Below are 17,892 nucleotides of genomic sequence, written 5' to 3' on the forward strand. Positions count from 1 at the left end.
ATTGAACGGCCCCTAAGGCCTCGTTCACAAGCTCGCTGTAGGCAGTTGACGTGTGCACGCTCACACTTTAAACGAAACACAAGACGTTCAAGCGAGCGTCAGATAAGGTTCGAAGTCTGTTCCGACCGCCCGACTGCCGACTGATAAAATGATACCGACCAATAAGATTATTCGCTTGGTATCACGTGATGAAAACAGATATTTATTGTCATATCATCATCCAGTTTTAATGGGCGGAGCTTCAGGGAAACGAGTGAAGGAAAAAAAAAAACCTGATATCAACGTAACACAAATAGAAATTTGGTGAAAGATTTAAATATTTTATATTAAAATAAAATAAAAATTATTAATAATAAAAATATAACCACATAAATATGTATACATATGTATATATTTACTGCTCATAATTATAGTACATAAATTAAGTTTGTAATTAAAAGAAAAAAATATATCTGAAAGAAAGTTTAGTTGTAAATTAAATCTAAAAAATAACATTAAGGCAAATAAAATACGAGTTGCACACATAATTAAACTGTCGACAGCAGATTGTGCATTGTGAGCATGGATTAGGTATTGTATTTTTTCGACAGTAACCAACAACTACAAAATATTCAAACAACAAATGCTTTAAACATTGCTAACAGTTAACAAATTATAGTGAACTGAAAGTAAGTTAAAACTTTATAGTTTCATCACCACCACACTGTAATTTTGTTTGTATTGTAGGTTAAACTTTCTGCATTTGTTATTTCAGTTTATTTAAAAGATTATTTAACAAATATTTTTAAATATATCAATGAAATAAATTTAATACATAATGAAATCTTAAGAGTTATGAAAAGTATTTGAAGAGAAGCTTTGAATAAACAACGAAATCTTACTAAGAATATTTTAAATATATCAATTTTTAATGATATTTAAATTATATATAAATATATTTAAATTATATATCAATATATGAATGAAATGAATTTCATTCATAATAAAATCTTAAAGAGAAGCTTTGACTAAACTACGAAGTCTTACTAAGGATATTTCCACAGTAAATATAATTTTATAAATATTTGACTGGACTCAACAGAAAACGCCCAACCCAAACAGCTTATTCATATATTTTATCTTTTACTTTTGGGTTGTCGGTATTTTATTTTCACGATAATGTATAGCAAAAATGGCCTCATATTAGTATGATAATTTAAAACATATTAGTACAGCATTTAATATACAGAAAACCAAAATGATCAAAATAACAGTAATTAATATGTTTTCATGCAGTGTTGTAAATAAAAAATACAATTAAACAAAAAATGGCATTATTTAGGCCTTAAAAACTATCTTAAAGGTCAGGTATTTAGTTACTTATTCACAGGAATATTTTCATACAACAGATTTTTTAAAGCAAACTAAATAAAAATCCACACTAATATAATAGCTAATAAGGTATTATGGATGTTATGCTTTTATAGTTACCAGAATACTGTGAACAAATTAAACATTACTACTATTTAACAGTTACAAAATTAGAGTAACACTACGTGTAAAGAATTCATGCAAAAAACAAAAGCTGGAAAAGACAAATGAAATAATCTAGAACATGCATCTGAGAAGAGCTGTAGCAAAAATAAAACTCAGTGTTAAAAAAACTTAACAGAATAAAATAGACAAAGGTTGATTTACAAAATGATAAGTTGGACCTTCTTACTGCTTGTCATCAATTAACAATGGTACGAACTGCCCCAAGTAATTTTTTCTACTTTTGTAATTTACTGAACCGTATAGCATGCAAAAGTTTGCCAAATCGTTTCATTTGGAACAAGACCTCTTAATTCGGTCACAAGCGCGGCTCCATAAGGGGGGGGGGGGCGGTGGGGGCGATAGCTCCTCCCGAGACCAATTTTATTGATTATTGTGTATTTATGTTTACTTAAATATTTAATTTCATATGTTAAACTTTTATCTCATCAAAAAATTGCATGGAGCTACTAAGGTTCTGTATTTGAAACCTGTAATTTGTAAATAATATTCCAAGGCCAATATCTGACCACTTTCATTTTTTTCAACTACGACCTTTCTTTGTGCGATAGCCCCTCCCGAAAAGTCATCCTGAAGCCGCCATTGAATTCGGAGCATTCAAATGGCTGATAGACGACGCGCGTATCTCGAGGCAGAGTAAAAATGCGCAAAGCACACGTGTTTTCAGATCCTCTACAGGAAAGCAGGGCCTAGTTCAAGGAACTGGTATAGAAAGTTGTAGTGAATTGCATTTGTAATACCTATTTGGCCAAGCATGCAGATCCATAATTCATTGCAATAAGCTCTCACAAGTTATTTGTAGCGTAAAAAAATTTAAAGCAATATTGTTTCACTACCTATGGTTTTAGTAAAATGAATGCTTAGGCATGAGACCAGAAATAGTGATCAGCAATTTCCTTCATGAATGAACATTTTTATAATATTTAACATACTTTAAACATTCCACTACATAGCTAGTTTCATGGGTACACTGATCCGTATCTAACATTAAATGTTAGTAGTATATAAATGGCGAATCGGGGAAAAAGTTATTCTTACGGGTCTACGGTTTGATGGCTTCCTGGCTTGTTGGCTTGCCAATCGTGAGGATTCGGTTATTTTCGGGTGTGTCCGCCACTCGTTGCCTATGATCGAGACTCCGGCGGCCAAGATGATCAACGTTTTTTTACAAAACATTGTATCAAAATTGTATTTAAATATTTTTTTTTGCAAATTTTAAAAATTTTCCCGATTTTATAGCTCAATAATTATTACAGTTTTTCAACTCGACGGAAAACAAAATGGCGGAAATGACGCCATTAAAGATGGCTGCCGGAGTTCCGATCATAGGATTCGAGCGGCGGACTTACTCGAACATAGCCGATTGGTAAGCCAACAAGCCATCGAGCTATTAACCGGTAGTACCATAAGAAATACATTGTCCCCGATTCACCATTTATATAGTACTAATGTTTTTTTCTCTTTTAAATAATACAATACACAACTGGCACTGCTAATGAAATAAGATAAGTATTTATCAAAATGTGTGTTGTATGTAATTAAATGCATTTAATAAAAACCAAAGTCTTAGACGCGGTAGTCCTCAGTGATGGTCCACGTATAACCTTCCCATTCATGCCAAGAGAATATCAGACCAGTGAATATTTCTGTCCGGCCTTCATTATGAGTCATTATTTACGACTTTTGAGTTTGTGTTCAAATTATTAAAAAAAAAAAACTGAAAGTGTCTTTTAGTAGTCGTCAGTAATGTGTAACATCTAAACTCTGTAACGAGCAACGTTTCTCATGAAGCGAATACACTTATAATATGAAAATCGGGCACGAAATTTAGCGTAGATTTTCTTCAAAATAATGTCGAGCATGATAAACATGTGAAAATTATGTTTTCGACTACATTTCTTGATGCGAATCACACGTAGTTTCCGCACCCGCCGCTAGAATGCATTGTCGGAGCAGCTACGTCGAATATCGAATAATTTCATTTGCTGAACGAAATTTTAAACTATATAATTAAAAGGCTCCGATAAAAGCGAAAAAGACTTGAAAAAAATACGTAACCCCAATTTTGACCTGATTTTTTCGACAATGAATTTTGTTTAAATAATGCCCATCTTGTGTTGAAATTCATTATACAGTTAATATTATAAAGTTTCCCTTGGTCTTTGTAAACTTTGGTTCGTGCCATCCGCCATAGATAGCAGCACCGTCTGTTACACAATTCCGTCCCTTTACTTCCGCCGCATTCACGAAATTATTCCTACTAAGATTGAAGATGTTACACATCAAAAATTTGTATTCAACTTTATTAAACTCTGACACATTAAAAATTAACTCAATGAGGCGAAAAAACCCATCTAAGTTACTTGCAGTCACCATCTGACACACTTCTTTCTAAATTGGTACATACTAGAGCTGTTTACTTTCGCGCTATATGCTTGACAGGGAATTCGAAGCGATTACCTTTGAGTAACCGCAGACACTCGTCTTAGGTTAAGATTCAGACGAACAAAGAAAACTACTTCTCCCAAATTCTGTGAAAACAGTTTTCTTTTAAAAGTTACCAACGATTTCTCTGATCCAATACTTTTTACGGAGAGGGTTCGTCCGTGTTTGTTGAATTACTCCACGCGAGAGATTATGCTGATCGCTTGGGATATCTACTACCCGAATATAGTTTTTTTTTTTTTTTTCGGAGAATAAATAAATCTTTTGGCATACCAAAACTCTTAGAATTTTATATAAAAAATACTTTCTTTAACGAGTTCTATAACATGCCAAATTTACTTTTTGTAAATCCCGTCTGGAAACAGCTCCAGCTGCAAAAAAATAGATAAAAAATAGATAAAAAAATGTTGAAAAAAAAAAGTAAAACAACTGAAGCACAAAGTGTGAGAGACATGCTTTCGGTCCGGTCTGCGCGACAAGCCACGTCACACACAGCTGAAGGTACTCACCGTGCCACTGAAAACCCTCGACACTACGCTAATGGGGCTTCCAGAGTTGGTCACCTACGGGGGAAGAAAAGGGGCTTGCCTGGGAACCAACTCCCACAGACAGTTCCACACAGCTCTGCATCTGCATCTAGACACCTGCAGCTCGCCCGTGTACACTACGTCACAGCCAACCTGAAGCTGCTGACCACTGTGTGGCCACTCTCACACTCACAACATTACTGACTGTCCAACATTGCTCACAATGGGACCATATGGTTAGAGTTACATTCCTCTTCCTTTAGATGGCACACGATTTAGGTAAGTTACAGATTGCTCGGCTTCTGGGTTCTAGCCGCGTATAAGTAGAAGATTTCACCGACGTTTCGGCCGAAATTGCAGTCGCCATCTTCAGGGTACCGAAACGTCAGCGAGATTTTTACCTTCGACGCGGCTAGAACCCAGAAGCCAACGCAACCTCAGACAATGTGAGCGAAAAGCTTGCGATCCTAATTTTATTAAATCTCTAAAACATTAAAAAAAAAAAAAAATACATATTCTTTGTTTGTCACATACGGGTTAATATATGTGTTAAAGAAATAGCAGTGAAAGTAAATTTGGTTAACATGTTGCAAAACCCTCTCTGCATCTCCTTCCTTGCCATCGTTTTTGCTGCTCCTTCATCTATTTTCTGGATTTATTCCTGGTGGGGAACACTCTCATTTTCCTACAGTAAAATTCATGTAACACTTCAAAAAATATTTCTGTATTTTACCGGAGAATACCTTGGGAAAATACTTATAACTGCGCAGCACTTGTGTAGTTAGTCACCTTAAATATAGAGTCAGAAAACGAACGAATAAGAAAAATAATTACAAAGTTTGTACAAAAAGCATTTATAAGAATCTAAGTAGCTACTGAATGTAGCAGAAAATTTAAAGAAATAAAATAAAATAAAGTAGTACTGTCTAAAATAATAAGCAAAATATAATAACTAAAATAGATGAACAAGCACCGAAATTAAATTCAAAATTAAACTAGATAAAAGTACATAAAGCATAATTTATTTTCTGATGAAACACAAAGCACCTACTGCATAAACCATTATATATTTACTTTTGTACTTATTAGTGGCAACTATTTAATATTGTGTATGGTATAAGGTAGGCTACTTATATTATGATTTAAGAATAAATATTTAAGTGTAATCATGACTGGGGCGAGACAACCCATAGTCTACCAAATGGTAAACGGCATTACAAATTGATACCGTTTATAATGTTCAAAACGTTCAAAGCAATCTCTGTACCCGTGTTTCCAAATAAGTATATTTATGGAGATTTGTGGATAATTTGTGACCAGCGTTGTTCGTAAAATTTCAAGGTGAACGTTAATAACAGCGTGGTCAAGATTATTAGTGATGGGAGCATCCAGATAATTTTGCGGTGAAACTGTAGCCTTGTCTTGAAGAACCTCCTTAAAAGGTGGTTGAAAATGGAGGATTGCAGGAAAAGGGGGGGGGGGGAGACGGGTGATATATCTCCCTACCAAGTTGTGAAAAAAATTGCAAATATCAGTTAAGGGGGTGTCTTCCCTTTCAGGTAATGAATTTACATTTAAATTAATCACTGATCAACTTATAGACCTTTTAAATGGTTTAACTTTCACAAAATTAAAAATATATACATAGCACACTTTTTGCATATTTAGCTGTCAAAGTTATATTTTTAACGTTTTTGATGTAGAAAAAAAATAAGGAGAACTAATTGTTAAACAGGACTAAAACTTTTTAGGTTTATCTACAAACATACTGGCTATTTCAAGAAATGGTTATAATTTCTTTCAGAAAATATTATTTCATTTTACCTGGCATTCCAAAATTCTCAAATTTGTTGAGGTTTTTTGACAGCCAAGTAACATAAAATGAGTTTTTGAAATATCATGAAGTAGCCAGTAGCATGCAGTTAAAACTAAAAATGTTTCAGTTCCGTAATCCATTAAATTCTCAAAATTTGTAAGTCCCAAAGAAAACGTAGCTTTGGCAGCTAATTATGCCAAAAGTATTCGATGTATGTGTTTTTCATTTCGTGGGAAGTTACACCATTTAAAAAAGTCTACGAGTCTGATCTGTGATTACTGTAAATATAAAAATCATGATCTAAAATGAACCTCCTTAAGACAGTGTGTAACTGTGTGAGAATCCACGTCAGTGTGTTATTGTAAATATATATATTTTTTAATTCACATGTTCAACTATTGTAGCTGTGTCCTTGGCAATAAATTCACCGACGTTTCGGTCGACATTGCGGTCGCCACTCATCAGAGGGGGAGCAGAGTTACCTACTGGTAGTAACTGCAGTAGGTAACTGCTCACCTTTGATGATTGGCGACTGCAATGTCGACCGAAACGTCGGTGAATTTATCGCCGAGGACACGGCTACAACACAGAAGCCGAGCTACAATGGCCGTTGAAAGCCTGCGAACATTATTAATGTTCAACTATTATTATTTTTTTTCTTTCAAAATTCCTCCAACCGAAAAAATGAAAAGGTTGTGCCCGCCACAGTCGCTGGTATCTTTGAATATATATACTGTACAGAAGTCGCGAGTGGATAGGATTTACTCTACGTTTTTCAGAAGCGCATGATAGGCAGCTTGGGAACTTCACCGCTGCAGTGCGCTGCCGTGTAACGCCCTGCATCGTCTTAGGTTGTTATTTACACGTTAGAGCGCAGCTCTGTCGCCCGCTGTCATTCCCCGCACCCCCCCACCCATCATTCACTGCAGCTCAAGGTCGTTCAACGGGAGGGGGAAGGGGTGTTTGAAGAGTTCGACACTTGTCCGCTAGGGACCACCACAAGTCGATGCCCTAGAGATGGTGGCGATTGCGGCGGTGAATTAACCAACTACCTCAAACCGTATTAGAAATTTTAACCTGGGCTGGCGACTTCTATACAGTATATATATTCAAAGCTGGTATCGGCATGCAAGTGGACTGGGGGACCCCCCGCCGGGCTGACCTGGTCGTCGGCGATGACGCAGCAGGTGAGAGGGACGTTCTTCGGCTCCTTGCTGCCTTGGCTCTCGTCCTTCCAGCGGCTCGAGTTGTAGTCTCCGTCGCCGTGGATGCCGCAGCAGTGCAGCTGTGAACAGCAGCGGGGAAGCCTTCTTTTCACAGACCAGAGAGCCAAACGCCCGATCGTGCATCTTCGTGGTTTGTTTTCGTTGCCAAGATGCAGCACACAACGGCGTTGCCAAAACAGTTCGGGTACACTCGCCTCTGCTTTCGGGCACTTCCGGGCGCGAAAAAAACATTCAAGACAGAAGTGGCTTGGCTCATAGCTCCATCGCGACTTAAATTTGTGAAGTGCTCTAATGGTGAGGCCAAGACTTTTTCAAATAGAGAGAGATATCCCTGAGACTGATGTCGCTGCCCTACTGTTTTCTTGATACTAGCTGCAACTTGATACTGTGATTGTCCAGAGAGCCTTAGGAATATAGCGTACCAAAGGCTGTTTTCAAAAATGCAGGGATGTTTAATGTCAGTGCGCTACGGTCTGTGCAAAGACTGTTTTCCACCATAAATTGGTTTTTCATTCCAAGTGAATATTATTCAATATTTTTTGACTTTCAATTTCTTTCTTTTTTCTAAATTCGGGTACCGGGTACAGTCATCACAGACGCAAATTTGAAGGATTTGATGGTGGGGGGGGGGGGGAGAGAGAGAGAGAGAGAGAGAGACAAAACCGAGATTTTACGCGTGGGTTTTAACCGACACAAGTCATCTCTGGATAGGGTGCTTGTGTAAAGTATACTGCAAGATATTTCGGCCTATGTGCATGCAATAAGTGGAAAAACTTTAAAATGTACAGAAAGTTTTCCATAAATCGTAGTTTTGACGTTTACGTTTATCAACCCCGTTTCCACAGTCCCGATTTAGCAAGAATAAGCGGGTCCCCTCAGTGAGGGGCTTATTTATTCCGGGAGGGGGGGGGGGGGGCTGGCACATTTCCCCCCTCCTCTTTCGGGATCTACGCCCGTGACAGTAATTTAATTTGGGTACGTGTACCCAAATTCGGTACGTCTGGCAACGATCTGAGAGTTGGGCCGACGGGCGAAGCACACACAGAGACCTTCTCAGGCTGGACGCACACAAAATCAGGCTGGACGCACACTGAATCAACCAAGACGCGACATGTTGCCTCGCGACAACTTTAACGCCGTGTTTGCGTCACATTATTATTTCCCCATCAACATTCTGAAAATTAAATTGCTGTCGCGATACTCCTTCAAAGGTTGATTATATAAAATAGCTCTTTCCTGTACCGAACATATAATTCGATCTGCATCTGGGTCCACGATGAGACAAATCAATTAAAATACTTAAGAAGTGAATGTTTACTCAAACTAAAGTAACTACGAAAACCAGTCTTTAACACAGTCAGCTACAAACACACTACGGCAGTGGTTCATAAATTTTTTTTTCAGCTGGCGACCCACCTTTCCTTATAGGAATACTTCCACGGTCTATCGGTCCAGGGTGGAGTAAAAAAACCTTTTTTGTATCGTATCCCTTCCTTATGTATATATAATTTACCATCAAATATTGTAAATATATATACACACATATATGCCTTTTTTTTTTTTTTAGATAACGATGGATTATTGATCAACAATTTGTGTTCTGATTGAAAATGGTTGACAAAATATAAGCACTTCGTAGCTAACCAGTTATTATTTATTTTACAATAGATATGTGTTTGCACACAATTCGATTTGTTTCGATTTTTTCTTATCTTTTCTGATGGTTTATTCGATGGTTTCTGATAGTTTTAGGATCGAAGTCGCGACCCACTACGGCACTACGGCACTACGGCACTACGGCAAGCCTTTCTTGTACTCGTACATGCGCAGAACACTACAGCCATCAGACAGTCTGACGCCTCGTGCCTGATCGCGGCAGTTTTGTGGCGTCTGTTTGCATCGCTTTTATATGAAAACGTGGATGTCAACTACTATCGGGCAAAATGTCACGTCGTGTTGCGTCGTGCCGGGGACGCACCACAAAGCCGAAATACATTAACGCCGAAAACCATAACGCCGAATGCCAAAAAACTGCTGTGTACCACAACGCCGAAGTACATTAACGCCGAAAAATGTCACTGCAGGACTGCCACAAAGGTTAGGTTAGGCTAGGTTAGGCTAACCTAGGTTAGGTTAGGTTGTGGTATTTCGGCGTTAAGATACATTTAAGAAACACACGCAAATTCATTCAGTTGTTTTTCATTTTGCTTCTGTGCTCCCCCCCCCCCCCCTCACCGCAGCAACATTTTTGGGCGTTACTGTATTTCGGCGTTGTGGTACACAGCAATTTTCTAGCTGTCAGCGTTGCGGTCAATTTGGCATTCGGCGTTATGGTATTCGGCGTTATTGTACGTTCGGCGTTGTGGTATTTCGGCGTTGTGGTGCCTCATTCTGTGTGCGCCCGGCCTCTCGACCAGTAACGAGCATGGCCCGGACGCGCAACAAAGAGGAAATTAATTGGATCACCGTGTAATTTTTCGTGACATTTAAAGCCCCGTCCACAATAGCAACTTCCCCAACTGTGTCCGACGGACACTGGTCGCTGATTGGTCCACGTCGTGAGTGGGTGGACAGTGATCCGAATCTCCCTGGTCCGAATGCATTGGTAAACTTTTTGCCTCAATTCTGCGTCCTTTGGTAGCATAGAAGAAGAAGAACACTCAGGGTATTTGTGATTTCCGGTTCCCGTTTCAAAATGTTCTCTCAAACAGAAAGGAATGGACGTTTTGATAATAATACAAAAAAGACCAAGACGATATTTTGTGATTTTTGGCTTCTGAAAAAAAAAAAATTATTGCGAAAAACCAGACGGCTGGCCTCAATACATTATTCTTGGCAGTGTGATTACAATTAATTTATTAGCATTCATTTTGATTTACCCAGTGACTAAATGCTTTTTTTTAACTCCCACAACTTTCACAAAATAAAATGATTATTAAATTCTTAGCCACGTACTCATTTACGATGCATGAAAACAATAAACAAAAACTATCGAAGGAAAAAAAAAAAACTTATTTTGGCGCAATATGTTTACTGCGCACTGGCGACTACTTCAGAAACCAGCACGACAGTTCCGTGCGACAATGTGACGTCATTTCCACCGGAACAAGGTCACGGACCGCCCGCTGTTTCGGACTCTTCTAGATGGGCCCTAAATGAAGCACTCCATCCCTGAATTACTAACGCCGAAATCGTAACCATTTAAGGTCACAGAGAGATTATTAACGAATAATTGTTGTAATTATTACTAGGCTTCCTTAATGCATACGTTCTTTCACTAATTCTTGCAATGTAAAAGATTGATTTGAAATAATTCTCTAAAAATAAGCCATTGCTGTTTCACACTGGTTATCATAGATAAAAAAACAATAATAAACTACAAAATGAAGACATAAACATACGGAGGACAAGTCAACATGCCATTATCTGTACTGTCTTAGGCAGATAACTAAGAAAGCACGTTAATCTTGGTCATCAAACTTTGAATGTTCGCACTTTTTTTTTCCACACCATGATTTTTACAAGCGAATACGATTTGTATTTAATTAAAGTGAGCATAGCGAAAAAAGTACCGTATTGGCGAAACGTGTAATTCCCAGAGTGTTTTACAAAGAGTTACGATCAGGAAGAGAGGAATCCTTCTTTTCACAGACGAGAGAGCCAAACGCCCGATCGTGCATCTTCGTTTTTTTTTTGGTTTATTGTGAATAAATATGGCGGTGTTGATAAAAGGATACTAATGGTCAATTAGGTTAGGTAAGCTACATTATAAATACTTTAAAACATTGTGGACGGTTGATTTCGTTAGGATAGCTACATAAAAGATACGGAAAAAAAGCATGACCTTCGGGGAACTTCGGGTTTTGGCTCTCTCGTCTGTGAAAAGAAGGCTTCCATCAGGAAGAGAGCGGTGCAACTGTTTTGTTATTCGGCGCCATGTTTGTTCAACTCGCACTTCTATGGCGACACCAAGCAATTGGGTGTGGTGAGGCCTTTTGGCTGCGGACTAATTCAATTGCACATCACACAAATTATTCTGAAGCCTCTTGATTATACTAGAAATTAAATTTTCAAGTTTGTAAAAAAAATTGAAAACTCGTAACTTGTAATTGTTCTGTTTTAGCCCTTCGAAACGCATATTTATGTATCATATTTTAGCTATCAAGTTACTTGCCGGAAACACAGATGGCAGCAGAAGCGCTGTCTGCAGCGCCGCTAGTGAGCTGAAGTAGAACTAAAACCAGCCTGGGAAGTTTGACTCCTAAAACGCGTGGTGGCCAAGCACCCATGAGTACAAAAACAACTCCTGTTAATTTCGGTGTTGGTCACAAAAGTTGCAAACTCTCACATTGGCTGTCGATTGTCACGTTTTTGGAAAGAACTTTAAGACGATCCAAAACATGGGAGCAGAATGAAAAAAAGACAAAATGGAGAAGATAGTTGATTACCGAGGATGGAAATGAAAGTAGGAGATGGAAGGTATGGAAGGGGAAGCCTGAGAACTCGAAGAAGACAATTTGATGGATGAGCAGATCCTGAAATACTTAAAAGAAAGATATAAGACGAAGATAAAAAAGAAGAATATTAAAGATAGATAACCGGCTATGAACATGGACATGATTAGAAACAATTTAGTTTAATTTAAATCCAAACGTCATGAAAAGGAAGTATAAAGGATATTAAATGTAATTTAGATGTGAGAACTGTGAACCAATATCAATAAACAAGAACAAGGATAATTGTAGTGATAAAATGAGCCCGTCTGCAAAATCAGTCTTTGAAGATAAATAATGACAACAAGAATCAGATTAATTTGAAAATTAGAACACTTAACCTCTAGAACACGTGCTCCAACAGGGATTCGACATAGGTGGTGTATTATGATGTGCACATTAATTTGGTATAATCTGTGACGTGTCCGCGTGGTCGCGTGGGATCCACACTTAACTTAGAACAATTATAACTTAGAATCATCGAAAAATTAACACCACTCAGAACTATCATTAAGTTAGAACGAGCGTAACTTAGAAAAACACAACGCCGAAACACACAACTTAGAACTGTAGTAACGTAGAAGTGTCGTAACATAGAACTGTCGTAACATAGAACTGTCGTGACTTAGAACTGCCGTAACTTAGAAATGTCGTAACTTATGTATACGTGTAGTAACATAGAACTGTCGTGACTTAGAACTGTTGTGACTTAGAATTGCCATAACTTATAAATGTCGTAGGTATCTTAGAAGTGTAGTAACTTGAAATTATTATAATTTAGAACTGTAGTAACTTAGAAGTGTCGTAACATAGAACTGTAATAACTTATAACGGTAGTAACTTAGAACTGTCGTAACTTAGAACTGTCGTGACTTAGAACTGTCATACCTAACTTATAAATGCCATACCTTAGAAGTGTAGTTACTTGAAAGTATTATAATTTAGAACTGCAGTATCTTAGAAGTGTCGTAACATAGAACTGTAGTGACTTATAACTGTAGAAACTTATAACTGCCGTAACATAGAACTGCCGTGACTTAGAACTGTCGTAACTTAGAACTGTCGTAACTTAGAACTGCCGTAACTTAGAAATGTAGTAACTTGAAAGTATTATGAATTACAACTGTACTAACTTGGAAGTGTGGTTACCTATAAGCACGCCGCTCGGAACAGGAGTAAGTATGCGTGTGGCGTGTTGCAGGTACGCACCTTGTACTGCATGAGGTCGACGGCCTCGGTGAAGCCGCTGTTGTTGGCCGTGTCGTGGCCGTAGCGCGACGCCAGCTGCCTCGCCAGGCGGCCCTCCATGGCGCCCAGGAACTTGTCTCGGACCACGAGCGTCGCGACGGCCGCCGCCGCCTCCAGGCACAGCAGCAGGAACAGCAGCACGAAGAACTGCGCGCACGACAGGTCAGAGTCAGCCGCTTTCCCTTCGCACTCGGTCCTTCTGCGGAGAAGTAGCTTGGCTTCTGGGTTGTGGCCGTAGGTAACAACTGTTCCCTGATGATGGCGACTGTAATTTCAACCGAAACGTCGGTGAATTATTTACCAAGTACACGACTAAAACCCAGAAGCCAAGCTACTTCATAAAATGGCCGTGAAAGCCTGCGAACATTATTTAAGAACCAAGTCAATTTTTCCACATGAATTTCCGACAGGATTATGAATGTCTTTTAGTCTGGGGATGGGTGTCACTTCGGCTGGGGATTCGACAACGCCTAAAACTCGTTAACTATGAAATCCATAGAGTAAAAGTTAATATATCTTGGTACAGCAGACTTTGCTCGAGGTCGTTACGTACGACTCATCCCCCCTTAACATTTGCAGTGATGACGTAATGAGAGATGGTGGGGAGCGTGGAACTGAAGTCAGTGAGTAATGGGACCGATTTGCGTGATTTAAACTTTCATTTTCTCGCGAGTGAGCAGCGAGTGGTGTTAGTTGAAAGGAATAGCAATGAATTAGTCGCAAATTGCCAAAGCGAAAACTGGTTATGCTGGAGCAAAGAAAGGAAAAAAAAAGCGAAATCGCCCGAGCAGAAGCAATTAAAAATGCAGAGAAGTGTCGTAGGTACCGATTGAGGCAAAAAGTAATTGAGAGAAATGAGCCATTATTTAAAAAAAAAAATAATAATACACATTGTCAATAAAATGAAAATCGCTACACATAGCGGTGGAAAAAACTACATCACATTGTTCCTTATCTTTTATCACAGATCTAAGAATGTTGATATTTGGAGTAAGGAACTATTTATTGACTTAGTTTCTTCCTCCATGAAATAACCTAACTTTGACCGCGTTCCTTTCTCCACAGACCGAATCAATTTTCTGCATTTTAATGATCAAAATGAATTGCTTAAACTTTTGGGTAATTTACATAATGTTTCGAATGCGAGAGACCAGACCGCGATGCCAGGTTCGGAGCTGGCTGGCGGCTCTGCACGACCACTGACGTCACGCGCCGTCCGCTGACGTAACGCATGCCACGCGCGCCTCGCTACCGCCCTCCCCTTCCTCCCCCGCCTCATGCGCATCGTCATGCCTCGGCGCTGTTATCTATCGCTGAGCGGCCTTGGGAATTCCGCGGGCCGTCGTGGAATGTGGCGTGTATTGCACGCCGCCTTTCTGGACTTTACGGGCGTCGGGTCGGCCCGGGATGACGCGACTCGTCGCAGCCGCTCTCGTCGGTTCTGGAAAGACAACCCGCCAGTACTTAAAGCAGCGAAACCGGCCTCCACGGTAGTCCCGCAACGGAGTCCCATGACGTAGTCCCGCGACGAGTTCCGCGAGTCCTGTGACAGGTTCCGCGAGTGAAGGCGAGTGCAACTGGGAACGTTGACGGCGGAGGCAACTGGGGACATTGACGGCGAAGGCAACTGGGGACGTTGACGGTGGAGGCAACTGGGGACGTTGACGGCGGAGGCAACTGGGGACATTGACGGTGAAGGCAACTGGGGACGTTGACGGTGGAGGCAACTGGGGACAATGACGGTGAAGGCAACTGGGGACGTTGACGGTGGAGGCAACTGGGGACATTGACGGTGAAGGCAACTGGGGAAGTTGACGGAGAAGGCAACTGGGGACGACAGAAGAGCGCGCTCACCACGGCGAGCATGCACTTGCTCCCCTGCACGGCGCCGCAGCAGCCGAAGAAGCCCACGAGCAGCACGGCGCAGCCCAGGGCGATGAGACTGTAGGCGACGTGGTAGATCATGTACGGCGAGACGTCCCGCGTGGACGCCAGCCGGAACAGGTAGGTCATGGTGGGCGCGACGAACACCCACGAGGCCACCACCACCATGGCGCAGCCGCACGCCTGCAAGACACGACAAGTCAGCACCACACGCCTGCAGACACGACAAGTCAGCAGCCGCACGCCTGCAGACACGACAAGTCAGCAGCCGCACGCCTGCAAACACGACAAGTCAGCAACCACACGCCTGCAGACACGACAAGTCAGCAACCACACGCCTGCAGACACGACAAGTCAGCAACCACACGCTTGCAGACACAAGTCAGAAACCACACGCCTGCAGACACACACGACAAGTCAGCAACCACACGCCTGCAGACACGACAAGTCAGCAACCACACGCCTGCAAGACACGACAAGTCAGCAACCACACGCCTGCAGAGACGACAAGTCAGCAACCACACGCTTGCAGACACAAGTCAGAAACCACACGCCTGCAGACACACACGACAAGTCAGCAACCACACGCCTGCAGACACGACAAGTCAGCAACCACACGCCTGCAAGACACGACAAGTCAGCAACCACACGCCTGCAGAGACGACAAGTAAGCAACCACACGCTTACATACACGACAAGTCAGCAACCACACGCCTGCAGAGACGACAAGTCAGCAACCACACGCCTGCAAGACACGACAAGTCAGCAACCACACGCCTGCAGAGACGACAAGTCAGCAACCACACGCTTACATACACGACAAGTCAGCAACCACACGCCTGCAGAGACGACAAGTCAGCAACCACACGCTTGCATACATGACAAGTCAGCAACCACACGCCTGCAGAGACGACAAGTCAGCAACCACACGCTTGCAGACACGACAAGTCAGCAACCACACGCCTGCAGACACGACAAGTCAGCAACCACACGCCTGCAGAGACGACAAGTCAGCAACCACACGCTTGCATACACGACAAGTCAGCAACCACACGCCTGCAGAGACGACAAGTCAGCAACCACACGCTTGCATACACAAGTCAGCAACCACACGCCTGCAGACACGACAAGTCAGGAACCACACGCTTGCAGACACGACAAGTAAGCAACCACACGCCTGCAGACACGACAAGTCAGCAACCACACGCCTGCAGAGACGACAAGTCAGCAACCACACGCTTGCATACACGACAAGTCAGCAACCACACGCCTGCAGACACGACAAGTCAGCAACCACACGCTTGCAGACACGACAAGTCAGCAACCACACGCTTGCAGACACGACAAGTCAGCAACCACACGCCTGCAGACACGACAAGTCAGCAACCACACGCCTGCAGTCACGACAAGTCAGCAACCACACGCCTGCAGAGACGACAAGTCAGCAACCACACGCCTGCAGACACGACAAGTCAGCAACCACACGCCTGCAGACACGACAAGTCAGCAACCACACGCTTGCAGACACAAGTCAGAAACCACACGCCTGCAGACACACACGACAAGTCAGCAACCACACGCCTGCAGACACGACAAGTCAGCAACCACACGCCTGCAAGACACGACAAGTCAGCAACCACACGCCTGCAGAGACGACAAGTCAGCAACCACACGCTTGCAGACACAAGTCAGAAACCACACGCCTGCAGACACACACGACAAGTCAGCAACCACACGCCTGCAGACACGACAAGACAGCAACCACACGCCTGCAAGACACGACAAGTCAGCAACCACACGCCTGCAGAGACGACAAGTAAGCAACCACACGCTTACATACACGACAAGTCAGCAACCACACGCCTGCAGAGACGACAAGTCAGCAACCACACGCCTGCAAGACACGACAAGTCAGCAACCACACGCCTGCAGAGACGACAAGTCAGCAACCACACGCTTACATACACGACAAGTCAGCAACCACACGCCTGCAGAGACGACAAGTCAGCAACCACACGCTTGCATACACGACAAGTCAGCAACCACACGCCTGCAGAGACGACAAGTCAGCAACCACACGCTTGCAGACACGACAAGTCAGCAACCACACGCCTGCAGACACGACAAGTCAGCAACCACACGCCTGCAGAGACGACAAGTCAGCAACCACACGCTTGCATACACGACAAGTCAGCAACCACACGCCTGCAGAGACGACAAGTCAGCAACCACACGCTTGCATACACAAGTCAGCAACCACACGCCTGCAGACACGACAAGTCAGGAACCACACGCTTGCAGACACGACAAGTAAGCAACCACACGCCTGCAGACACGACAAGTCAGCAACCACACGCCTGCAGAGACGACAAGTCAGCAACCACACGCTTGCATACACGACAAGTCAGCAACCACACGCCTGCAGACACGACAAGTCAGCAACCACACGCTTGCAGACACGACAAGTCAGCAACCACACGCTTGCAGACACGACAAGTCAGCAACCACACGCCTGCAGACACGACAAGTCAGCAACCACACGCCTGCAGTCACGACAAGTCAGCAACCACACGCCTGCAGAGACGACAAGTCAGCAACCACACGCTTGCATACACGACAAGTCAGCAACCACACGCCTGCAGACACGACAAGTCAGCAACCACACGCCTGCAGAGACGACAAGTCAGCAACCACACGCCTGCAGAGACGACAAGTCAGCA

At 42.1% G+C, this 17,892-nt stretch overlaps 1 protein-coding gene across 2 annotated transcripts in view; it reads right to left on the reverse strand.

Annotated features, from left to right (window-relative positions):
- The window catches only part of LOC134542794 (tetraspanin-1-like), a 92,535-nt gene that overhangs the window by 15,961 nt on the left and 58,682 nt on the right, over positions 1–17,892 (reverse strand). The window contains exons 3-6 of one of the 2 annotated variants that reach the window (XM_063387324.1): positions 15,143–15,355; positions 13,250–13,435; positions 7,484–7,606; positions 4,449–4,541 (exon numbers count right to left, since the gene is read on the reverse strand). In XM_063387324.1, coding sequence (XP_063243394.1) covers positions 4,464–4,541; positions 7,484–7,606; positions 13,250–13,435; positions 15,143–15,355 — 600 coding nt within the window. In that variant the 3' untranslated portion in view covers positions 4,449–4,463. Of the gene's footprint in view, positions 1–4,448; positions 4,542–7,483; positions 7,607–13,249; positions 13,436–15,142; positions 15,356–17,892 lie in introns of those variants that run through there. The other variant, XM_063387323.1, reaches the window with a different exon arrangement.

Source organism: Bacillus rossius (assembly GCF_032445375.1).
Source record: "Bacillus rossius redtenbacheri isolate Brsri chromosome 9 unlocalized genomic scaffold, Brsri_v3 Brsri_v3_scf9_2, whole genome shotgun sequence".
Classification (NCBI taxonomy): Eukaryota; Metazoa; Arthropoda; class Insecta; order Phasmatodea; family Bacillidae; genus Bacillus; species Bacillus rossius.